The sequence below is a fragment of the Pristiophorus japonicus genome, chromosome 18, assembly GCF_044704955.1.
Source record: "Pristiophorus japonicus isolate sPriJap1 chromosome 18, sPriJap1.hap1, whole genome shotgun sequence".
In the NCBI taxonomy this organism is placed as follows: domain Eukaryota; kingdom Metazoa; phylum Chordata; class Chondrichthyes; family Pristiophoridae; genus Pristiophorus; species Pristiophorus japonicus.
The window spans coordinates 95,951,571-95,976,538 of record NC_091994.1 but is presented as its reverse complement, the minus strand read 5'-3'; the positions used below and the strand labels follow the sequence as shown (position 1 = coordinate 95,976,538).

Below are 24,968 nucleotides of genomic sequence, written 5' to 3'. Positions count from 1 at the left end.
GATGGGGAGGAGGAGGAGAGGGGAAGGCTTACTGGCCCCCACCTGTTATACAATCATGGGCAAAACCACTGTGCACTTTGATTGGCTCCGACAAAAATCAGGGGAGCCAACCGTGAGCTCTTTCCTGTCAATGACTTCACTGGAATCATCGAGTTGAGGAGATCCAACTTGGTAAATATCCGTAGGATAAGGCATTTGAGGGTAAACATACACTAGTAATGTTCTTATGGCAGTATATATTTTACAATAAACAATGAGGGAAGGGTGGACAAGAAGCCACCACCCCCCCACCCCGACCTTCCCACCCCCCCCGACCTTCCCACCCCCTCCGATCTTCCCACCCCCCCCGACCTTCCCACCCCAATGCTTTTCTGCAAGGGGTCAAAATGATGAAGACTGTAGACTAAGTGCACAATACAATAGTGTCTGCGTACATTTAAACAAAGTACAGCAGACTCTCCAGTGCTCAGTCACAAGCCACTGAGACCAGAAGGGTCCCAGGCTTCTTGGGCAAGGTGCCAGAGGGATGGTTACGGGTGCTCAGCATGCCTTCACTGCCTTCAGGAGAGAAGGAGAGGTAAATTACAGGATTCCTTCAAAGCAAACCGGGTCTGATGACCCACAGAGGTTGCCCAAATGGAGTCAGGGTGTCACTGAACAACGAAACTGCCAGAGATCTGTGGAATGGATGCGTCGACATCTTGGGAATCACAACCGTGTTCCTTCCCCTCAACATGTTCACAATGTTTTCATGCATCATGAGGGGCAGAGTAAGGAATAGACGCGGGCAGAGGGGACATCGAAAGGAGATGGTGATCTCCTCCTCCCCTCGCCCAACTTTTCAATCCAGGCTTTCACATTATTGTCCTGAATTTATTCCATGTGGTGCCAAGTATGGACCCAAAAGGCTGAAAAAAAGTAATTTGTATTTTGCAGAGAATCTGGATTGCTGCCTTCTTAAACAGACTTCTCGGTCCAGACCTTTCAACAATTGATACACGGCCAGAGATTAAATGTCAAGTTTGTCATCTCCTCCCCTTGCGGCTTGTAAATCAGCTGCTCAGTTGCATAGAAGAGGATGGGAGTTTATTAACTGATCTTTTTTTTTTTAAAAACCCACAGTCCCAGCTCTTCAGGATTTTCTGTCCATCAAAGTTTGGTTTTAAATACTGAATTTTGGTCATAAAAATTGTAAACGGCCTCCCTCAAATATTGTAAAAAAATAAATTCTAAATAAATTGCTTTGCCTATTCCAAACCTTTTAATGACATCAGCCAAAGCCCAACAAATTAACCCAGAAGTTGCAACACTTCCCCTGCTCCCCCCACAGGATTTTAACCCTTTGTCGACTAGCTTCCTGTCGTTCATAGAAAGAATATTTAGATCTGGTTGGGTTTTAATTGATATAAAAGATGAAAAACAAAAGTGCGAAGGGGGCCAAATTATTCTAAAAAAGTTACTTTTGTGAATATTGTCATATTAAAACTGTGAATGCTGGAGATCTGAAATAAAATTAGAAATGCTGGAAATACACAGGTCAGTCAGCACCGGAAAGAGAGAAGACCAGTTAAGGTCTCAAGTGTGTACACTTGGTCAGACTACTGAAACATTAACTTACCTTTACCAACTCTCAGATAGTGACAGAACAGAGGTGTAGCTTCAGCATTATCTGGTTTTATTGCACATTGTTAAATGCCAGGCCACTAGGTATGTATTATTTATTTTCCCCTTTACCCTTTCTTTTAATAATGTGACAGTGCTTGAAACCTTTGTCTATTGCACGGGGCCCCTTTTGTCTGCTTGGGGCTCGTTTCATAGCAAGCATTGTCGGGATTGCACAGAAAGGAAGGTGGGAGTCAGGGACCCGACATGGCCATTACTGTCATCCTGAGGGGCTTTTGTGGATTCAGGCCTTTTAGACTCGTGGTGTAAGTGTTAAAGCTAAAGAGGGGCGAGAGGGGAAAGGAAATGTGGTTTATTAGTAGTCAGCGAGTTCGCAAACCCTCCTCCCTCTCCCCCTGCATCATCTCCCCTGTGCTGAGTTAGCCAGGACGTGACAATAAAAACATTGACTTAACCTGTTCTGATCTCTTGGCTCTGAACTGAAGGCTGTGAGGGTGAAGGGAGAGACAGAGAGTCAGAAAAGCAGACGATTCCTGCCCGAATGGGCGAAACTCTCCAAACAAGTGCATCACCAGTCTATTTTGTTTTAAAAGCTTTCTTTGTTGCCCCCGTTGTCATTTCAAAGTTCTTCTTTCTCTCCCCGAAACAAAACAAAACCAAGAAAGAAAGACAGACTGGGACCCCTCAGTCGAGGAAGTGCTTCCTGCAGCCGGTTCGGGACCGGTTCGATCGCCGGATGTCGTATTTGGAGTCTCGGCACCTTTGGCAGACGTACACCTCCGGGACATTGGACTTGCGGATTTTGGCACAGGACAGGTGGATCCAAGTACCGCACTCATTGCACTCGATCATCGGCCGGCCGGCAAACGGCTTCATGCAGTAACATGTCACCAAGTCCCAGGAATCGTCATCTGTTCAGGGGAGAAGATCCAAAAGTTAATCATCACAAATCAGATCAACAACAACTTGCATTTAAAAAGCGCCTTTCATGAGTGCAGGACGTCCCAAAGCGTGTCACAGCCAATGAAATACTTTTGGAGTGCAGTCACTGTTGTAATGTAGGAAACGCAGCAGCCAATTTGTGCACAGCAAGATCCCACGAACAGGAATGCGATAATGACCAGATAATCTGTTTTAATGATGTTGGTTGAGAGATAATTATTGGCTAGGACACCGGGGAGAACTTCCCTGCTCTTCTTTGAAATAGTGCCATGGGATATTTTAAGTCCACCTGAGAGAGCAGACATGGCTTCGGTTTAACATTTCATCTGAAAGACGGCTCCTCTGACAGTACCACATTGGGAGTGTCAGCCTAGATTTGTGCTCGAGTCTCTGGAGTGGGACTTGAACCCACAAACTTCTGATTCAGAGGCGAGATTGACACCCACTGAGGCACAGCTGACAAGCAGTGTGTGGGCTCACGCATCACGAATCACCACTTGGGCGCGGTACTGGAGGGCGGCCAGGGCCTTTGGAGTTGTACTCGGCAGGAGTCAGGCCTTCAGGAGAGGTGGGAACCGTTTCTTGTACATTTTGAACCAGCTGATTCCACATTTTGCAGGGAAGCAGGTGTTTGAGTAGTGCAAGAAAGGTTTAAGACAGTTAGACAACAGCACGTAAAGGCAACGCTTAGTGCTCCTCTGCAGTGTCAATAGAGGACCCACTTCATTTTAAAATTGTACATTAACTAGTGTCCAAAGACATCGACATTAATCAGTCCCAAGTTCAGAAGGCCACCCCTTGTTAGACCATTTAGCCAATCTGCAGCCTTTCGGGAGAGGATTGACACTTCTGTCACTTGGAACCGTGTCAAAACTGACCAAGGTCATCCCAGAGAGAGAGAAGGTATAGGAACAGGAGGAGACCATTCGGTCCCTCGAGCCTGTTTCCCCATTCAATTAGATCATGGTTGATCTGTATCTTATCTCCATTAACCTGCCTTGGTTCCATAACCCTAATACCCTTGCCCAACAAAAATCTTTCAGTCTCAGTTTTGACATTTTCAATTGACCCTCATTCTCATCAGTTTTTTAGGGGAGAGAGTTTTCCAGATTTCCACTGCCCTTTGTGTGAACAAGTGCTTCCTGACATCACCCCCTGAACGGCCTGGCTCTAATTTTAAGGCTCTGTCCCCTTGTTCTGGACTCGCACACCAGAGGAAATAATCTCTCTCCATCTACCCGATCAAATCCTTTAATCATCTTAAGACACCTCGATTACATTACATCTTCTCTGCTCAAGGGAATACATACAGGCCTAGTCTATGAAACACTTTGGATTTCTCAATCTATAACACGATTATAATCCCTTTAACATTAGGGATCTGGAAAGGACCCCTGCGTATTGGGTTGTTTGCCCAATAACCTACAGTCAGTGAAGAATTGGCGGAGCGTGTAAATGCACCATAAAGTATGGTAGAGCCATACAAATCAGGACGGTTCCAGGTTCCCTGATCGGTGTCAAGCTTGCTGATCTCACTACCCCTGGACTAGGGAGAGGATCTCAGTCACACCCCTCCCCTGCTGGAAGGTGTGTGTAAAAAGGCTTGGATGTATTTCTCCACATGGTCTGAACACGCAGTCTAGATACACACATGAAGAGATGGCAACGGACAGAGGTACTGGAGGGTGCCTGGCAGCAGGAGAATCAAATCCCAGCAACAGTCAGCACTTCAACAAGAGCAAGGGGAGAAAAAGGAAATTGCCTTGGACACACCTGTCCGTGAAGGGAACACAAACCTCGTGTATTTATCCTTGGATATTACAAGAGTAATTCTTTAATTCACTGTGAGGTGTACACTAAGCAGCAGGGGTTAATGAGAGGTCAGCGCAGCAGTGAGCAGTTTATCCCGCAGTAGGCTGTGTTTGTAATTTGGAAAGTGTTTGACACAAGGAAATTATCCTGGGCCCAAGACAATGTGTGCAAGGAAGTGAATGCTGTCACCAAGATTTTGGTTAATTGTAGGTGTGTGATATTTTCATACAATATCTGCCTGAACTGTGAAAAATACAATCATATATTCCAGCCACTCAGGTCGAGTCCTGGGGCTTACATAGAATAAGGACATTCTTGCTATTGAGGGAGTGCAGCGAAGGTTCATCAGACTGATTCCCGGGATGGCGGGACTGACATCAAGAAAGACTGAATCAACTGGGCTTGTATTCACTGGAGTTCAGATGAATGAGAGGGGATCTCATAGAAACGTTTAAAATTCTGACGGGTTTAGACAGGTTAGATGCAGGAAGAATGTTCCCAATGTTCGAGAAGTCCAGAACCAGGGGTCACAGTCTAAGGTTAAGGGGTAAGCCATTTAGGACTGAGATGAGAAGAAACTTCTTCACCCAGAGAGTGGTGAACTTGTGGAATTCTTTACCACAGAAAGTTGTTGAGCCAATTCACTAAATATATTCAAAAAAGAGTTAGATGTAGTCCTTACTACTCGGGGGATCAAGGGGTATGGTGAGAAAGCAGGAATGGGGTACTGAAGTTGCATGTTCAGCCATGAACTCATTGAATGGCGGTGCAGGCTCGAAGAGCCGAATGGCCTACTCCTGCATCTATTTTCTATGTTTCTATGTTTCTATGTTAATATATGGTACATTAGAAACCAGTCATTCAGCCCAACCAGTCCTGGAGGGCATAGGTCCTGGTCACCCTCCATGGCTAATATTTAAGGAACGAATGCATGAATTGCAAGTTATACATTCCTTTCTGGCGTAAAAACACAAAAGAAAAAGTGGCCCAACCATGGCTAACAAAATAAATTAGGGAAAGTATTCGATCCAAAGACGAGTTATACAAAGTTGCCAGAAAAAGTAGCAAGCCTGAGGATTGGGAGCAGTTTAGAATTCAGCAAAAAAGGACCAAGAGATTGATTAAGAGGAGAAAAAGCGAGTATGAGAGTAAACTTGCAAGGAACATAAAAAACCGACTGCAAAAGTTTCTACAAGTATGTGAAAAGAAAAAAATTAGTGAAGACAAATGTAGGTCATTTGCAGTCAGAAATGGGAGAATTTATAATGGGGAACAAGGAAATGGCAGAACAATTAAATAAATACTTCGGTTCTGTCTTCACGGAAGAAGGCACAAATAACGTCCCAGAAATGCTAGGGAACCAAGGGTCTAATGAGCAAGAGGAATTAAAGGAAATGATTATTAGTAAGAAAAATAGTGCTGGAGAAACTAATGGGACTGAAGGCAGATAAATCCCCAGGGCCTGATGATCTGCATCCCAGAATACTAAAAGAGGTAGCCATGGAAATAGTAGATGCATTGGTTGTCATCTTCCACAATTCTATAGATTATGGAACAGTTCCTGCAGATTGGAGGGTGGCAAATGTAACCCCACTATTTAAAAAAAGAGGGAGAGAGAAAACGGGGAACTACAGGCCGGTTAGCCTAACATCAGTAGTAGAGAAAATGCTGAAGTCTATTATAAAGGCACACTTAGATAATATCAACGGGATTAAACAAAGTCAACATTAAACAATTATTTTGCTTCCGTCTTCACAGTGGAAGACACAAAAACAATGCCAAAAATTGTAGGCCACAGGAATGTGGGAAGGGAGGACCTTGAGACAATCACTATCACTAGGGGGGTAGTGCTGGACAGGCTAATGGGACTGAAGGTAGACAAGTCCCCTGGTCCTGATGAAATGCATCCCAGGGTATTAAAAGAGATGGCGGAAGTTATAGCAGATGCATTCGTTATAATCTACCAAAATTCTCTGGACTCTGGGGAGGTACCAGCGGATTGGAAAGCAGCTAATGTAACGCCTCTGTTTAAAAAAGGGGGCAGGCAAAAGGCAGGTAACTATCGGCCGGTTAGTTTAACATCTGTAGTGGGGAAAATGCTTGAAACTATCATTAAGGAAGAAATAGCGGGACATCTGGATAGGAATAGTGCAATCAAGCAGACGCAGCATGGATTCATGAAAGGGAAATCATGTTTAACTAACTTACTGGAATTCTTTGAGGATATAACGAGCATGGTGGATAGAGGTGTACCGATGGATGTGGTGTATTTAGATTTCCAAAAGGCATTCGATAAAGTGCCACACAAAAGGTTACTGCAGAAGATAACGGTACACGGAGTCAGAGGAAATGTATTAGCATGGATAGAGATTTGGCTGGCGAACAGAAAGCAGAGAGTCGGGATAAATGGATCCTTTTCCGGTTGGAAATCAGTGGTTAGTGGTGTGCCACAGGGGTCAGTGTTGGGACCACAACTGTTTACAATATACATAGATGACCTAGAAGAGGGGACAGAGTGTAGTGCAACAAAATTTGCAGATGACACTAAGATTAGTGGGAAAGCAGGTTGTGTAGAGGACTCAGAGAGGCTGCAAGGAGATTTGGATAGGTTAAGCGAATGGGCTAAGGTTTGGCAGATGGAATACAATGTCGGAAAGTGTGAGGTCATCCACCTTGGGAAAAAAAACAGTAAAAGGGAATATTATTTGAATGGGGAGAAATTACAACATGCTGTGGTGCAGAGGGGCCTGGGGGTCCTTGTGCATGAATCCCAAAAGGTTATTTTGCAGGTGCAGCAGGTAATCAGGAAGGCAAATGGAATGTTGGCCTTCATTGCGAGAGGGATGGAGTACAAAAGCAGGGAGGTCTTGCTGCAACTGTATAAGGTATTGGTAAGGCCGCACCTGGAGTACTGCGTGCAGTTTTGGTCACCTTACTTAAGGAAGGATATACTAGCTTTGGAGGGGGTACAGAGACGATTCACTAGGCTGATTCCAGAAATGAGGGGGTTACCTTATGATGATAGATTGAGTAGACTGGGTCTTTACTCCTTGGAATTCAGAAGGATGAGGGGTGATCTTATAGAAACATTTAAAATCATGAAAGGGATAGACAAGATAGAGGCAGAGAGGTTGTTTCAATTGGTAGGGGAGACTAGAACTAGGGGGCACAGCCTCAAAATACGGAGGATCCAATTTAAAACCAAGTTGAGAAAGAATTTCTTCTCCCAGAGGGTTGTGAATCTGTGGAATTCTCTGCCCAAGGAAGCAGTTGAGGCTAGCTCATTGAATGTTTTCAAGTCAAAGATAGATAGATTTTTAACCAATAAGGGAATTAAGGGTTACGGGGAGAGGGCGGGTAAGTGGAGCCGAGTCCACGACCGGATCAGCCATGATCTTGTTGAATGGCGGAGCAGGCCCGAGGGACTCCTGTTCCTAATTCTTATGTTCTTATGTTCTAACATGGATTTATGAAAGGAAAATATTGTTTGACAAACCTAATGGAGTTTTTTGAGGATGTAACTGATAGAATAGATATGGGAGAACCAGTGGATGTAGTGTATTTGGATTTTCAGAAGACCTTTGATAAAGTCCCACATAAGAGGTTAATGTGCAAAATTAAAGCACATAGGATTGGGGTAATGTATTGCCATGGATTGAAAATTGGTTAACTGACATGGTGGTTACAGGTCTGTCACTAGTACCGCCTGTTACAAATCTGTCACTAGTCCAGTCCATTACAATCTGTCATTAGTCATGCTCATTACAGATTTGTCACTAGTATTGATGGTTACAGATCTGTCAATAGTATTGATGGTTACAGATCTATCAATAGTCCTGTCCGTTACAGTCTGTCACTAGTATTGATGGTTACAGGTCTGTCACCAGTGCTGGCCATTATATTCTCTCGCTAGTATTGATGGTTACAGGTCTGTCACTAGTATTGATGATTACAGATGTGTGCCTAGTGGCAGCTCTTTTGTCATCTCAGCAGAGAACAGCTAACCCAGCTAACACCACAGATCAAACCTCGGACTTTTCTTATCCACACAACACAGTCCCACACAGGAGAGTAAGTTTACCAACCGAGACATGGGTGTGGGGGGGTGCGAGGGGAGGCCACATCGGGTCTGTGTTACAGACATACATCTAAGCTTGGTAGTTGGTATTCAGCATTCCAAACGCTCACTTACCCGAATCCACCATGATGTCCTCATCATTCCCGGTCGTGTCCACGTCCCTGAACACAACCTGCTTCCCCTGACGGAATACCGTCCTCTGCCGCTCCACTTTCTCACATTTTATCGTCTCATTCGTCACGACTGCCGCAATGACTGGCAGAAAAGAACTGTTCTGGCCGGTGCTCGGAGAGGCCATGAGGGGCTTTGGGGCTGTGAGGGGCTCCCGGGTGGGAGGCGCTGGGGCAAGGGGCTCCCGGGCCGTGAGGAGCTCTGGGGCTGTGAGGGGCTCCCAGGCGAGGGTCTCTGGGGCAGGGGATTCCCGGGTCATGGATGGCTCCTGGATGGGGGGCTCTGGGGCCATGAGGGGCGCTGGGGCAAGGGGCTCCTGGGCGGGGGGCTCTGGGGTGGGGAGCTCCCGGGCGGGGAGCTCCGGGGCAAGGGGCTCCCGGGTCGTGGGGGGCTCCTGGATGGGGGGCTCCGGGGCCGTGAGGGGCACTGGGGCAAGGGGCTCCCGGGCCGTGGGGGGCTCCGGGGCCGTGAGGGGCTCCGAGGTGAAGGGTTCCCGGGTGGGGGGCTCCGCGGTGGGGGGCTCCGGGGCCTTGAGAGGCTCCCGGGCAGGGGGCTCCGGTGCCGTATCCTCTGCCTCACGGTCAATAAAGTCTGGGTTGATCTCTGCGGCTGGATCAGGCGGCTCCTGCTTCATCGTCTCCTCCATCGGCGGTTCTTCTATCCTCAGGCCACACTCCTTCGTCCTCACCCCGCGCCTCCTCTTCACCTTGTCGGGCTTCCTGCGGTTGATGGCAGGCAGCAGAAAGCTGCCCGATTTGTGATGCTTCAGGAATGAGTATGGTTTGGCCCGCTTGAAGCCTGTGAACGTTTTGCTGCCTTTGTCTGTGTGAGGGCTGGAGAGCGGTAGGTCATTGTAGCGAAGGTCCCAGGGGTCGCTCTCCGCAGTACTGCCTGTGCTGTTGGGAGGGCTCGAGCTGGTCCGCAGAGGCACCTCCTGAAAAGGAGAAAGAGAGCAGATCGATAAATGGCTGTCTGGCTTCATTTCACGTCAGAGAATAATGAGGAGTCAGCTGTGGCTCAGTGGGTCGCCCAAGTCAGAAGGTTGTGGGTTCAAGTCCCACGCCAGCGACTTGAGACTTCATCTAGGCTTACACTCCAGTGCAATACTGAGGTAGTGCTGCATTGTCAGAGGTGCCGTCTTCCAGACGAGATGTTAAACTGAGGCTCTGTCTGTCCTCGCGATGGATATAAAAGATCCCACAGCACTGTTTGAAGAAGAGCAGGGGAGTTCTCCCTCGTGTCCTGGACCAATATTTATCCCTCAACCAACATCACTAAAAAACAGATTAATTGGTCACTTTTTCATTGCTTGTGGGAGCTTGCTGTGCGCAAATTGGCTGCCACGTTTCCTACATTACAATGGTGGTGTAAAGCACTTTGGGACATCCTGAGGTCGTGAAAGGCGCAATATAAATGCAAGTTTTTAACATGTCTGCCCGCCCCCAACAGAGCCTCAGCCAGTGGGCGATGGACGGGCTGCTCATAGACGGAAAAATCAACGGGAATCAGCATCTCACAATGGAACTTCCAGACACAACTCAGCTCCACACAGAGAAACAGAAGGCTGCTTTGGCCGGCAGTCCCTGTTTTTCTTTGGGAATTGGCACATTCCAAGCGACATGCTCGGAATGCCACAGCATCAACAGGAAAACAAAGAATTCTACCCATAAATGGGACTGAAATAAAAAACAGATACATTCAACTATTCGCTCAGTGTGTGCGAGTGATTGGGGGAGGGGAGGGACAGGTCTCCAATTTGAGCCCATGGGCTGATTGAAGAGAGATTGCTGCTGTTCTGTGAACAGAAAGTTCGCCGTTCAGTACTCTTTTTGATACATCATTGTACCATGTGTCTGCAAACCGGCTGGGAGTTAGCCCATCAATTTCAGGAGCAATGATGCCCTTTTAAAAGCCCACTGCCCTCCCTCAATTTGATATTGTTGCACGGATGTGCTGACACTTGCAGCTCCTGCCTGACCTAGTTCATTGTTGCCAGTTGAAATTGAACTTTGGACACAATCACAGAATCCTCTCCCCTAAAGCACCATGTGCAAAGCTTCAATCTTTCGCTAGCCGGTAACAAAATCAAAAGAGTTTTGTTACAATTTGTCATACTAGGGCTTAAAGATGGACACTGACGAGGACATTTAAAGGGGACGTGTACATCACTGCTCCTCACTTAAAGGTGACGTGCAGACCACTGCTCCTCACTTAAAGGGGAAGCACATACCACTAGTTTTCATACCTCCCCCCTTTCCTCTCCAGTAGGCACTGACTCATGCTGGGGTACAGGTTTGTAGATACCAACTGCACTCTGCTATCTCAATCTAGTGGTCTCCGTTATGTGTGACCGCAGACGATGAGCAATGGATGGGCTGAATGGGATCACAGCCAAGCCCATCTTGTGCCCATCTGAAGTACACACAGAGTTACCATCCAGCAGGGTGGTGATCAGGAGCTGGAAGCCTGGCTGAATTCTCCCCTCCCGAGGGGCACTGAGGCCAAGCGTTCTGCCCCTATCGCCATCCCACGAACTCAGCTAACTCAGCACAGATAATAGAATGATACAGCCCAGAAGGAGGTCATTTGGCCCATTGTGTCAGTGCCGGCTCTTTGGTAGAGCGATCCGATTAGTCCCACTCCCCCGCTCTTTCCCCATAGCCCTGCCAATTTTTCCCCTTCAGGTATTTATCCATTTCCTTTTTGAAAGTTACTATTGAATCTGCTTCCACCGCCCTTCCAGGTAGTGCATCCCGGATCACCAATCAAACCCGGGACCTTCCGGGTCAGTGTGGTGCAGTTACTCACCCAGCCATTGGATGAGTTTCACCATTATTGGAATTGAAATCTTTGACATGGTCAATATTATCAGTGCATCTATTCCAACAATTTGCTGAGCAGGAAAGACTGTTACTTTGTCAGATCATAAGATGACAAAGCATCTGGGTGCCGTGGGGTTTGAAATAAAAACAGTTCAACTCACATCTTGAGGGTAGGGGATGTACCCAGCGTAAACCAACACGAAAGTGCAGAATTTGTTAAAATCTTCCACCGTCCTGCATCTCTTATCAGCTGGGGTGTAATCCTGGGGAGAAGAGAGAGGAGAGAGAGACAAGAAGGTTAGCACTGAATCTGTGCAAGCAGTACACACTACCTGGTTGTACTCTGGCTGTGCACAAGTAGCCACGCGCGTGTTAGCTCAGCTGTATGAAATTCCCCAGTCTGCTTTCTTCCTTTGTCACCAATATTCCAAACCTTCAGCAACATTAATCAATCCTCAATCCATGCTACTATATTACGCCCAATCCCATGAGCCCTAATTTTGTTTAATAATGTTTTGTGTAGCATCTTATCGAATACCTTCTGAAAATCCAAATACATCACATCCACTGGTTCCTCCCCCCTTATCTATTCTGCTAGTTACATCCTCAAAAAACAGATTTGTCAAACATGATTTCCCTTTCATAAATCTGTGTTGACTCTGCCCAATCCTATTGTTATTTTCTAAGTGTTACCACATCCTAAATAATAGATTCTAGCATTTTCAGAGTAACTGGTCTGTAGTTCCCAGTTTTCTCTCTCCCTCCTTTCTTAAATAGCGGGGTTACATTTGCTACCTTCCAATCCACGGGAACCTTTCTAGACTCTAGGGAATTTTGGAAGATGACAAGCAATGCATCCGCTATCTCTATAGCCACCTCTTTAAAAACCCTAGGATGTAGGCCATTAGGTCCAGGGGATTTATCAGCTTTCAGTTCCATTAATTTCTCCAATATTATTTTTTTACTAATACTAAATTCTCAAAGTTCCTCATTCTCACTAGACCCTTGGTTCTCCACTACAGGTTGAACCTCCCTTATCTGGAACCCTCGGGACCTGACCTGTTCTGGATAAGGGAGTTTTCTGGACAAGGGGTGGTCACGTTAAATTGGATGGTGCAGGTACTAAGCAAGGGGATATCGGAGCTGGCTGGCTTGGGGCTGGGAGTGCGGCGGAGAGATCATGGGGGCGGGGGGGATTCATGGGGTCAGACCAGCGACTGCGGGAGTCGGCAGCGAGGAAGGACTTCAATTTGTTCATGTCGGAGTTGTGTGCATGTGCCACCCGGTGGCCGGGAATGGTTCTGGACGAGGGTGGTTCTGGATAAGGAAGTTCTGGATAAGAGGTGTTCAACCTGTATTTCCAGGAGGTATTTTGTGTCTTCTTCTGTGAGGACAGACACAAAGTATTTGTTTAATTTCTGTGCCATTTCCTTATTCCCCATTATAATTTCTCCTGTCTCAGTCGGTAAGGTCCTTCACTTACTTTCACTAATCGTGTCCTTTTTACATACCTATAGAAGTTTTTACCGTCTGTTTTTATGTCTCTCGCTAATTTACTCTCATATTCTATTTCCTCTTTATTTATCAATTTCTTGATCCTCCTTTGCTGAATTCTAAAATCCTCCCAATCCTCAGGCTCACTGCTCCTTTTTGGCAACTTCTATAAGCCTCTTCCTTTGATCCGATACTATCTTTAACTTCTCTAGTTAGCCATGGTTGGACCACTTTTCCTGTGGAGCTTTTGTGCCTTAAAGGAATGTATATTGGTTGTAAATTATGTATTAATTATTTAAATGCTAGCCATTGCTCGTCTACCACTAAACCTTTTAATGTAGTTTCACAATCTACCTTAGCCAACTCGCCTTTCATACCTACGTAGTTTGCTTTGTTTAGATGTAAGACCCTAGTTTTGGATTTAACCAAGTATAATACCCAGGTACAGTACTGATGGGTACAGGTCTTTCACTGTATAACACTGGGGTACAGTACTGGTAGGTACAGGTCTGTCACAGTATAACATTACGGTACAGTACTGGCTGGTACAGGTTTGTCACTGTATAACACTATGGTACAGTACTGGCAGGTACAGGTCTGTCACTGTATAACACTGGAGTACAGTACTGGCTGGTACAGGTTTGTCACTGTATAACACTATGGTACAGTACTGGCAGGTACAGGTCTGTCACTGTATAACACTGGGGTACAGTACTGGTAGGTACAGGTCTGTCACAGTATAACATTACGGTACAGTACTGGCTGGTACAGGTTTGTCACTGTATAACACTACGGTACAGTACTGGCAGGTACAGGTCTGTCACTGTATAACACTGGGGTACAGTACTGGTGCATATAGGTCAGTCACTGTATAACTACTGTACAGTACTGGTGGGTACAGGTCTGTCACTGTATAACACGGGTACAGTACTAGTGGGTACAGGTCTGTCACTGTGTAACACTGGGGTACAGTACTGGTGAGTACAGGTCTGTCACTGTATAACACGGGTACAGTATTGGTGGGTACAGGTCTGTCACTGTGTAACACTGGGGTACAGTACTGGTGAGTACAGGTCTGTCACTGTATAACACATGGGTACAGTACTGGTGGGGACAGATCTGCCACTGTATAACATTGGGGTACAGTACTGGTGGGTACAGGTCTGTCACTGTATAACACTGGGGTACAGTACTGGTGGGTACAGGTCTGTAATTGTATAACACTGGGGTACAGTACTGGTGAGGACAGGTCTGCACTGGATGTTAACTCTAATAACGTTCCTGTGAAGCTACATTCAAGTACATTGAAGGTGCTATATAAATGCAAGTTGCTGTATAACACTGGGTACAGTTCTTGTAGGATACAGGTCTGTCACTGATGATGGGAGAGCAATTTCACGTATATTTGATAAAATTAAAGTGGAATTTTTGCCCTATTCCCACTTACAATAGAACACGAGTGGGAAGAACCTGCTTATAATCCCAGTACGAGGCAGGGATAATAGGTATCCATCATCATCATAGGCAGCCCCTCAAAATCGAGGAAGACTTGCTTCCACTCTTAAAAGTGAGTTCTCAGGTAACTGTACAGTCCAATACAGGAATTACAGTCTCTATCACAGGTGGGCAGACAGTGGTTAAAGGAAAGGGTGGGTGAGGAGTCTGGTTTCCCTCACGCTCTTTCCGCTGTCTGCGCTTGATTTCTGCATGCTCTCGGCGATGAGACTGGAGGTGCTCAGCGCCCTCTCGGATGCTCTTCCTCCACTTTGGGCTGTCTTGGGCCAGGGATTCCCAGGTGTCGGTGGGGAAGTTGCACTTTATCAAGGAGGCTTAGAGGGTATCCTTGAAACGTTTCCTCGGCCCACCTGGGCTTACATGCTATGTAGGAATTCTGAGTAGAGCACTTGCTTTGGGAGTCTTGTGTCGGGCATGCGGACAATGTGGCCTGCCCAACGGAGCTGGTCGAGTGTGGTCCATGCTTCGATGCTGGGGATGTTGGCCTGGGCGAGAACACGGACGTTGGTGCATCTGTCCTCTCAGTGAATTTGCAGGAGGTAGCATTGGTGGTATTTCTCCAGTGCTTTGAGGGGTCTACTGTATATGGTCCATGTCTCTGAGCCATATAGGAGGGCGGGTATCACTACAGCCCTGTAGACCACAAGCTTGGTGCTCGATTTGAGGTCCTGGTCTTCAAACACTCTCTTCCTCAGGCGACCAAAGGCTGCACTGGCGCACTGGAGGCAGTGTTGAACCTCGTCATCGATGTCTGCCCTTGCTGATAGTAGGCTCCCGAGGTATGGAGAATGGTCCACGTTGTCCAAGGCCGCGCCGTGGATTTTGACGATATTCCTACTTACACTGGAACACAGGTGGGAAGAACCTGTTTATAGTCTCAGTGCTAGGCAGGGATATGTATAGCACAAGTTTCGCAGAGATCTGGGCAACATTCCACTTTCAAATCAACATTTCAAAAAATGAATTAGACAGTCATTCACGTTATCGGTGTTTGTGAAATAATACCGAACTACATAAACACAACAAAAAAAGTCATTGTATATTAAAAAGGTTATTCACAGTGTGATTCCTATCTATAGGAGACACGCAACATCTAGCTGCCTGAACCCTCCCTCGCCCTTGGATTTTCCCTGGCACTGCACCCGGGGAGATCAGGCAGCGAGAGCCCAACTAAACCTCCGCCCCCCCCCCCCCCCCCCCCACGCTCCAGAATTATTGCACTCTATACTATCACAGCATCACATCGTATCCCCTTAGGTGTGCGATGAGCCGCTGTGGATTAATGCTAAAGCGGCTGGGGGGTGGGGATTAATGCGGGGAGGGCGGTACAGGGGATAGTTGTAGTCTGGAAAATCTTGATGATGAACGAGACGGAACAGATGACCACTGCCATCCAAACCCGGACAGTTCAGCTGCTAACCAGACCCGCCAACTCGCGCTCACTTCAAGTGAGACCCGCCTATTTCGTATAGTTGAAAAGTGTCACCTATTTCAATACATCTCCGTCTGAACAGTAAATACTGCTCCACATAATTAAACAGGGCTGTTGTGGCAGCCGCTTTCTTCCATCATATAAATCTCACTCTTAACACTTCGCCAATGTTGATCTGCTTACTGTTAACACATGGAGTTATTATATATATATATATATATATATGTCTCACAGAGGGAATTTACAAACCAACAGGAGGGAGGTCCCTCTCCCCATAATACATCACCGAGTGACTGTACAAACACATCCTTCAACAAAGGGGCTGATTCATTCTTGTATATTTAATACAATTATAACCTTTTCATTTGACCATAAACTAAGAGGCCTCTCGCGGGTACACATCCGAACGGAGAAATTTTTTTTTTTAAGTAGGAACATTGTGACATTTGTAAAACGACTTGAGGTGGGGGATTGGAGCCCGGGGCTCGAGGGGGAAAGGGGGAGGTCTCAGGATATGTGGGACGATTAACCAGGAAAATAAGATTATTTTAAAGAGGAGGGAAGGGCAGGAAAAGGGACGGGTCAGAGAGGCAAGATGGCGAATATTCATTATTAAAAAACACACACACAGGGATTGGCGATCTCGGAGGGACAGACAAGCAGAAGACACTTGGAGGGGAGGGAATTTAAAAAGGGACAGCGCTGATTTAAAAGGGAAATGTTCCCCTCCCCCGACAATAAATCTCTAACTTCAGATAAAAGCACAGGAAAGCGTTGGGAGACACGTTGCCAACCTATCTGCTCCGATTAATAAGGGGTTTCAAAAAAAGATATATATATATTATATATATAAATAAATCAACAAGATGGCGCAAGGCACTGTACTATAATCAGAAACCTTTAGTTATGAAATTGATCCGACTGTCGACTAAAATCGACAAGAAATTGATCATTTAAAGAGGGATTTCTTTTTTAAAAAATCGAAATCCCAACCACAGGGAGATCCTAACATCGTCTGATTCTCCCCCTGCCGTTCACACATTTGTAAATTGTAGAATGATCTTACCTCAGAGTCGAAAGTTGAAGACGATGCAGAATCCATCTCTACAAGAATAAAAAGAAAATGAATTAGTCTGTCTCTCCCCTGAAGAGATTTGAGGTGGGAGAGAGAGAGATACAATGTTGCTGAGGGCTGGAGTTCAGGGTGTTGGGGGAAATCGCCATGGGAGGGGGAGGAGACAGGTCAAACTTAAAAGTTACCCGAATTACCCCATCCTTCCCTCCCGTTTTATTCCCAAATATATAACGTCCGCCTCGGTATTAAACGCGAATTTAATCGGGTTGGGAGCTTTTGTGTATATTTCGAAAGGCTGATCGTTTACAGTCAGGGGCAACGCGACCACTGGCGTGGAGTCTTGGGAGAAGGGAGGGATGTTAAACCAGAAACCAGAAAGTGTTGTCAAATAATTAAAATAATAAACTGGCTACTGATACTCCGGATCGATGTTGCCATGTCTCGCTCTCTCTCTCTCTCTCGGTTGGAGAAATTAACACGAAATAGACGCCGAACGCGCCTTAAATTAATTTTTTTAAATCCCCCAAATAAACTACTCGTCCACTAAGTCTGATCTTTGCCAGCAATTCCTCCGAAATAAAGCTCCTCCGAAGGAAGGAAGGGAGAGAAAGAAAGTTGCGAATGGTTTAAACGTAGCATTTAAAAGGAAGAGAGAAAAAAATCCTGGATCCGAAGCCCACCTTGGAAAGCTTCCCTGGCGATGCGATTTGTCATTTTGTAAAAAAGCTTCTCCCACATTCGAGGCTTGGCTATAACGGTATCGCTCCAGAATTTAATCGGCTTCCGAGAAAGAAAAATAATAATTAAAAACAAATTGATACCTTTTCCCTGCCCGAATGATACAATGTAACAAAATCCTGATGGCAATCCTTAATCTCCATGCAAATGAGGCTCCTTCCATCAGCCTCGCAGCCTTAGGGGGGGAATCACCAAATTAATTCTCTTAAAACAGTCATTTTAAAAAGCACAGCTTCATTTTCACACACATATAATAAAGAACATACATATCTAGCCATCCTGTAAATGCAACCCTGTTTATTATTCATGTCTATCTCATAGTTTCAGATAAATCCAGTGTCTTTCTCCCCCTCTCCCTCTGGGTGTGTTGGTGTCCAGAAATAGTTGCAAGCAGGAATTTGCAAGAAGTTTTTTTTTACCCGTATCTGCAAATTCACTTCGAAAGTGCACGGCAGGAGATGGGGAGGTCGGCGGGGCGGCTGTGGTGATTAAATTCCCGGTAAGTGCAGTCCATTCTGCTCCTAGCTCTTTCCTGCGGAGTCTCCCTCCCTCCTCTTGTTCCAGGGGGTGGGGGCGAGGGCGAGAGCAGAGATCCCAGACAGCGCCAGGAAACAGACCCGTGTCAGTTCCATCGTCTCTTCAATCGGTCAAGTCGACCCACCAGCACTACAGCCGGCAGCTCCAGGTAGCAGAGGGTTAATCGGGGATTTTATCATCTATCTTCCTGCTACAATGTGTCCTCCCCCCCGTGTTATTTAATACAAGGGATGGTTCTAAGTGTTTGTTTATTTATCTAAAGGGTTGGGAGTCGCGTTTTTTGCAATGACAAAGGTTTTCACTGCGTGTAACAGGGGCGGCTGGTGTGATCGACCTGTGTCCAGCCCCATATTGTGGATCTGCAATTTGCACGTGTCGAGAAGACAGGGTGTTTCCAGCCTGTGGGGCCCACGTCACCACAAGTCACTCGCACTCTCATTCACTCCCTATAGCTCAGTGGCAGACTATTTTAGGCTTTCGTTTAACCAGATCTTTATGATAGTAGACACTTGTAGATAAACGTTACAGCGCTCCGTGCAGACCGTTTCTAACCGTGTAACTCGATAAAGGGGTTTCCAATTTAAATTCATCATCATTTTCTTTTTCACCATTATTTTCATCGTTGTTCACTTGGAATTTGATCGAGGTGTTTGGGGGATTTATATATAGAATAACCGATACCCAGGAGTGAGTTACAGACTGGAATCTAATCGAGGGGCTTGGGGGATTTATATATAGAATAACCGATACCCAGGAGTGAGTTACAGGCTGGATTTAATCGAAGGGTTCGGGTGGTTTATACACACCATCCATCAGTTTAGAGATTGATGGGGGAAATTTTCTTTACATGCCGAGGGTTGTTGGGGCATGAAATGTTTTGAGTTTTTGAGATGGACACCATTGCATCATTGAAGCACCTTGGGATGTTTTTCTACACTAAAGACGCCAACTAAATGCAAAGTGTTGCTGTTAATGGATAACTAGATAAATATTTCAAGCAGAGACAGATACATTGCTCTGGGTTGAGAATGGGATTCGTTTTTGATTGCTGTTGTGAAGTCCAGCACAGACACAACAACAACAGGCTGAATGGTCTGGGCACAAACCACCTTTGGTTTAATTGTGGTTTTTGATAATCACATATTTCATGAGTTCATTAGTCTGGGTCTGGGCACGGACCTTCTTTGGTTTAATTGTGGTTGTTGATAATCACATATTTCATGAGTTCATTAGTCTGGGTCTGGGCATGAACCTTCTTTGGTTTAATTGTGGTTGTTGATAATCACATATTTCATGAATTCATTAGTGGGTCATTCATTATAAAGATAAACAGGGATTCGACAATGTTTCAGTAAAAGGGCTTTCGCCTGTTTATATTGTTAACTGGGTAATCTTTCAATGCAAGATTATATCATTAATAATCTTACATAGGTGTACATTTCAAATGGTTGTCATTCAGTGTCTAATGCACATTTCTGTCACATTTTTTGGGGGGGAGGTGGGCATTTAAAACAACAAAGGCACTCATTTGTAATGTACAGATAAACTCTCCCAGCAACAGAAGAACTGGAGCTGGAATGATACCTGGATTTCAAGGGTTAAGTTATGAGGAGAGATTACATAACATAGGGTTGTATTCCCTAGAATGTAGATAGTTAAGGGATGATCTGATCGAAGTTTTCAGGATATAAGGGGAACAGAGAGAGTAGATAGAGAGAAATTATTTCCGCTGGTTGGGGATTCTAGGATGGGGCATAGTCTAAAAATTAGAGCTAGACTGGTCAGGAGTGAAATTAAAAAACACTTCTACACACTAAGAATATAAGAATTAGGTGCAGGAGTCAGCCATTTGGTCCCTCGAGCCTGCTCTGCCATTCAGTGAGATCATGGCTGATCTTCTATCTCAACTCCACTTTCCTGCACTATCCCCATATCCCTTGATTCCCTTAATATCCAAAAAATCTATCGATCTCTGTCTTGAATATACTCAAACTGAGCATCCACAGCCCTTTGATGTAGAGAATTCCAAAGATTCACCACTCAGTGAAGAGATTTCTCTTCATCTCAGTCCTAAATGGCTGACCCCTTATTCTGAGACTGTGACCCCTGGTTCTTGACTCCTCAGCCAGAGGAACCATCCTCCCTGCATCTACCCTGTCAAGCCCTGTAAGAATTTTGTCTGTTTCAAATGAGATCACCTCTCGTTCTTCTGAACTCTAGAGAATATAGGCCTAGTCTACTCAATCTCTCCTCATAGGGCAATCCCCCCCCATCCCAGGAATCAGTCTGGTGAACCTTTGTTGCACTCCCTCAATGGCAAACATATCCTTCCTTGGGTAAAGAGACCAAAACTGTACACAATACTCCAGGTGTGGTCCCACTAGGACCCTATACAATTGCAGTAAGACGTCTTTACTCTTATACTCAAATTCTCTTGTAATAAAGGCCAGTATACCATTTGCTTTCTTAATTGCTTGCTGTACCTGCATGTTAACTTTCAGTGATTCGTGTACAAGGACACCCAGGTCCCTCTGAACACCAACATTTCCCAATCTCTCACCATTTTCTATTTTTCCTACCAAGATGAATAACTTCACATTTCTCCACATTATATTCCATTTGCCATGTTCTTGCCCACTCACTCAGCCTGTCTATATTCCCTTGAAATCTCTTTGCATCCTCCTCACAACTTACATTCCCACTTAGCTTTGTATCATCAGCAAACTTGGATATATTACATTTGGTCCCCTCATCCAAATCCTTGATATAGATTGTGAACAGCTGAGGCCCAAGCACCAATCCTTGTGACACTCCATCCCTTTTATAGGGGGCACTTGTAAATTATATGGTTTTAATGCCCCCAAAAAAATCACAACAAAAAAAACAAAAAAAAACCCCAATAATTTTTTTTAAAAAGAGGGCAGTTAAGTGTCTGGAGTGTCCCCCAGATCGGGGGCCACTCGATCTAATGTTTATTTTGTACAGCCCAAAAAGAGTTGTGACACTCCACTAGTTACAGCCTGCCAACCTGAAAATGACTTGTTTATCCCGACTCTCTGTTTTCTGTCTGTTAACCAATCCTCAATCCATGCTATACTATATTACCCCCAATCCCATGAGCCCCAATTTTGTTCAATAACCTCGTGTGGCATCTTATCGAATGCCTTCTGAAAATCCAAATACACCACATCCACTGGTTAACCTCAAAAAACCAACAGATTTGTCAAAAATGATTTCCCTTTCATAAATCCGTGTTAACTCTGCCCAATCCTGTTATTATTTTCTAAGTGCCCTGTTACCGCATCCTTAATAATAGATTCTAGCATTTTCCCTACGACTGATGTCAGGCTAACTGGCCCGTAGTTCCCTGAAGAAGAGAAACTTCTTTACTCAGAGTGGTGAATCTTTGGATTGTCTACCCCAAAGGGCTGTGAAGGCTTCTGAGTATATTCAAGACAGAGATCGATAGCTTTTTAGATATTAAGGGAATCAAGGGATATGGGGATCGGGCAGGAAAGTGGAGTTAAGGTAGAAGATCAGCCTGATCTCATTGAATGACGGAGCAGGTTCGAGGTGCTGAATGGCCTACTCCTGCTCTTAATTCTTATGTAGCACCTTTTTAATGTAATAAAATGTCCCAAAGCGCTTCACAGGAGTGATTATCAGAAAAAAATTGACACTGAACCATAAGGAGAGATTAGGACAGGTGACCAAAAGCTTGGTCAAAGAGGTAGGTTTTAAGGAGGGGAGAGAGGTTTAGGGAGGGATTTCCAGAGCTTGGGACCAACGCAGCTGAAGGCACGGCTGCATTGGTGGAGCGATTAAAGTCTGACTGTCCACGCTCACAATTGCTGAATGAGCACTTTGGAGAGTTGCATTCCTTGGCAACTTCAGGAGGAGAAAAAAGAGAAAATAGGATGGGAAAAACCCCTGCAGGCTCCTCGCCAGGCACCACAGTATTCAATGAGATTACGATGCTAGACCAGGGATCGAGTGAACAGATGGGTTTAATTTTCAATTGCCAAGAGTAACCGAGTTATTCTAATGTGTGATGTCTCACTTCGTCTTGTGCCCAGTGTCCAACACACATCTGACTGGTACAGATGTAAAACAATTATAAATTTCAGGCTCCAGATTTTTTTTAAGGAATTACAACTATCCTCTGATTGACCTTAACACTCCATAATACCTACAATTCCCTGGATAGGCCTATTTGGAACAGTGACCTTAAAGAGACAGGACAAGTTAACAACCACAACCCAGACTACACATAAGCAACACCATGGGGATCAGTTGGTTCTGTGTAACACGTAGGGTATAATGCATCTCAACATGTACAATAACATGCAGTGTTCATCTGCCTGTTTATTTGTATATACCTAAGAGGGTGTGTGTTACTGTGTATATCTATCTGTGTGTTGCTGTATATCTCTGACACTGTGGTATGATTTCAGTTATTGGTTACCCTCTTGCACCGTACGAGGATGAGCATTTTGAAGTATGAGCCTAGACTGTGTGAGCAGGCTCTTCCATCGGGGTGGGGGTGGGAAAGATTATCTTGTCCTCATCCAATACACACACACACACACGCGCGCGCGCCCTGGCCGATGTATTCACCCCGGAAGGAAGCCTCTCGCACACAAACCTAAAGGGAGCCAACAAGGAACTTGCACATTGGTGTTAGAGTATTTTTGCCCCATTTTCACTTGTGGAAATGCAACATTAAACACTTGCATTTATATAGCACCTTTTAAATGTAGTAAAACATCCCAAGGAGCTTCACAGGACAGAATAAAGTGCTGACATGCTGTGTGTTGCAGCATCAGCTTCGGGCAGGTTAGTGGTGGTGATGAGTGTAAATTGCCTCTGCTGGGGAACGGTGTCAAGAGCTGCCACTTTTCTCATGCCCTGTGTGGGCTGAGTGCTCGGATTACCTCTGCAGACCAGTCGTGTGTTTTTTTTTAACATTGTCTGTAGAAACCTTCCTCTGACAGCGAAGACTATTCGCAGCCAGAAACTTTGTACATCACCATTCTGATTTTAAATGGTTGTGCATTTGCAGTCAATTCCCCGGTGCTGTTGGTGCTCTTTCCTGAAATCTGTCCCTGGATTCCTGCACTTGGAACATACCACAAGGCAGCCTTGTATTGGGAACCTATTTTAATAATGAAAAACCGAGGTCAAGGCTCATTGCCCGGGACAGCACCAAGCTGGGAAAGGAGGTGTGGTAAATTGAGAATTGACTATGTGATGCCAAGTTTGGGTTTCGAAGCCTGTGGATTGTAGGAGAAATGGATGACTGAGGGAAGTGAGGAGCTGTACGGTTCTGAAGTCCCAGGAAAGAATGCGTTCGGGTAGGAGCGGGTGTGAGGTGTCCTGATTTCAATACAGGGAGGAGGGAAGAGCGTGTATGGGAATTAGGAAAATCCGAGGGACACTGGCCATAAAAGAATTGCAGAGCTGAGGAGAGACAGGTTTAAGTTTCGCACTGAGACCAGTCTGTTTGTGACTGACACCATGTGGTGCAGTGAATTCTCTGTCTGGATTGTAGACCAGTCTCCTAGCAATCGGCTGTGATCTCTTGCGTTTTTTTTAAATGCTGGTATTCAGAGCCCTTTTGTAAGTTTGCCATTAACTGAGTGTCTTGGGCTGGGTGAGGCGGGCAGGAGGTCTGTGTTGCTTTGTGATTGAAAGGTTTGGGTTAATGACCATGTAACTAGTGTCTTCTATTGACTCGGAGAATGGAAACGACATTCATACAAATCCAGTATCCCCATCAGACGCTGCCGTCTGCCAGCCATCGGGACACAGCCCTGGTGCAGCTGCACCCACACAACATGTGAAAATAAGACGGAAATTCATCACCGCGTCAAGTGTCCGCGTGATTTCTGCCTGGGTAGCCATGGAATCTGAGCAGAATTAAATAGCGCAAAAGACAGCGGAATTTTAAGCACAAATGAGTTAAAGAAAGTAAGATTTGCATTTATATAGCGCCTTTCATGACCACCGGATTTCTCAAAGCGCTTTGAGTGTAGTCACTGTTGTAATGTGGGAAATGTGGCAGCGATTTTGCACACAGCAAGCTCCCACAAACAGCAATGTGATAATGACCAGATAATCTGTTTCGTTATGTTGATCCAGGGATAAATATTGGCAGGATACTGGGGAGTACTCTTCTGCTCTTCTTCGAAATAGTGGCCATGAGCAGACGGGGCCTCGGTTTAACGTCTCGTCCGAAAGAAGGCACCTCCCGCAGTGCAGCGCTCCCTCAGCATTGCACTGGAGTGTCAGCCTAGATTTATGTGCTCAAGTCCCTGGAGTGGGACTTGAAACCACAACCTGCCCACTGAGCCACTGCTGACACTATAAACATTATTGTTACACAAATAAACACTTTACACTGGAGTCCCTGCAATCGTTTGCGCTAGTTCGAATGTCCATTCAGCCGAAGCATTCCCTGTCCACAGAGCTGTCCATGTTCCCAGGTCGGAACGACGAGCGTTGGCCAATTACCCCCGTTCAGGGGCGTTCACATTGCGCCCAGATTCTGGGGCGCATTGGCACCCGTGGTCACATGACTCCAGCGTTAATCACCCACACCTGCAGTGACCAGCGGTCAGCTGAAGCCTAAACTTTGCTGTGTTTCTCCTGCTGCTGCTGGAATTACTTTAAAATCAGCTTAAATTGGTCTAAATCCAGTCACTTGGGGCAGAGCAGGATGCACCTGTT

The 24,968-nt window shown here is 45.6% G+C and overlaps 2 protein-coding genes across 3 annotated transcripts in view; one reads left to right on the top strand and one right to left on the bottom strand.

Moving 5' to 3' along the window:
• Positions 1-347: 347 nt before the first annotated feature.
• phf13 (PHD finger protein 13) lies at positions 348-17,787 on the bottom strand. Its single transcript, XM_070860990.1, has 5 exons — positions 17,645-17,787; positions 16,956-16,993; positions 11,610-11,711; positions 8,570-9,560; positions 348-2,534 (listed from the first exon to the last, which is right to left on the bottom strand). Exons 1-5 carry the CDS (start codon positions 17,700-17,702, stop codon positions 2,308-2,310), a joined length of 1,416 nt encoding a protein of 471 aa, XP_070717091.1. The 5' UTR covers positions 17,703-17,787; the 3' UTR covers positions 348-2,307.
• A 342-nt stretch (positions 17,788-18,129) lies between these two features.
• Positions 18,130-24,968, top strand: part of klhl21 (kelch-like family member 21) — a 29,814-nt gene continuing 22,975 nt past the window's right edge. Inside the window, exon 1 of one of the 2 annotated variants that reach the window (XM_070860432.1) lies at positions 18,130-18,201. The gene's annotated coding sequence lies outside the window, so the exon portion shown is untranslated. Of the gene's footprint in view, positions 18,202-18,252; positions 18,388-24,968 lie in introns of those variants that run through there. The other variant, XM_070860433.1, reaches the window with a different exon arrangement.

Bases quoted from the DNA above. Each gene is read 5' to 3' on its own strand.
- phf13 (XM_070860990.1), bottom strand. From the start codon at position 17,702: ATGTGGGAGAAGCTTTTTTACAAAATGACAAATCGCATCGCCAGGGAA. The intron at 9,561-11,609 runs GTGAGTTGAACT...TCTCCTTTTCAG, and splicing joins ACATCCCCTACCCTCAAGAT to GAGGTGCCTCTGCGGACCAG. The intron at 2,535-8,569 runs GTAAGTGAGCGT...TCCCCTGAACAG, and splicing joins GGACATCATGGTGGATTCGG to ATGACGATTCCTGGGACTTG.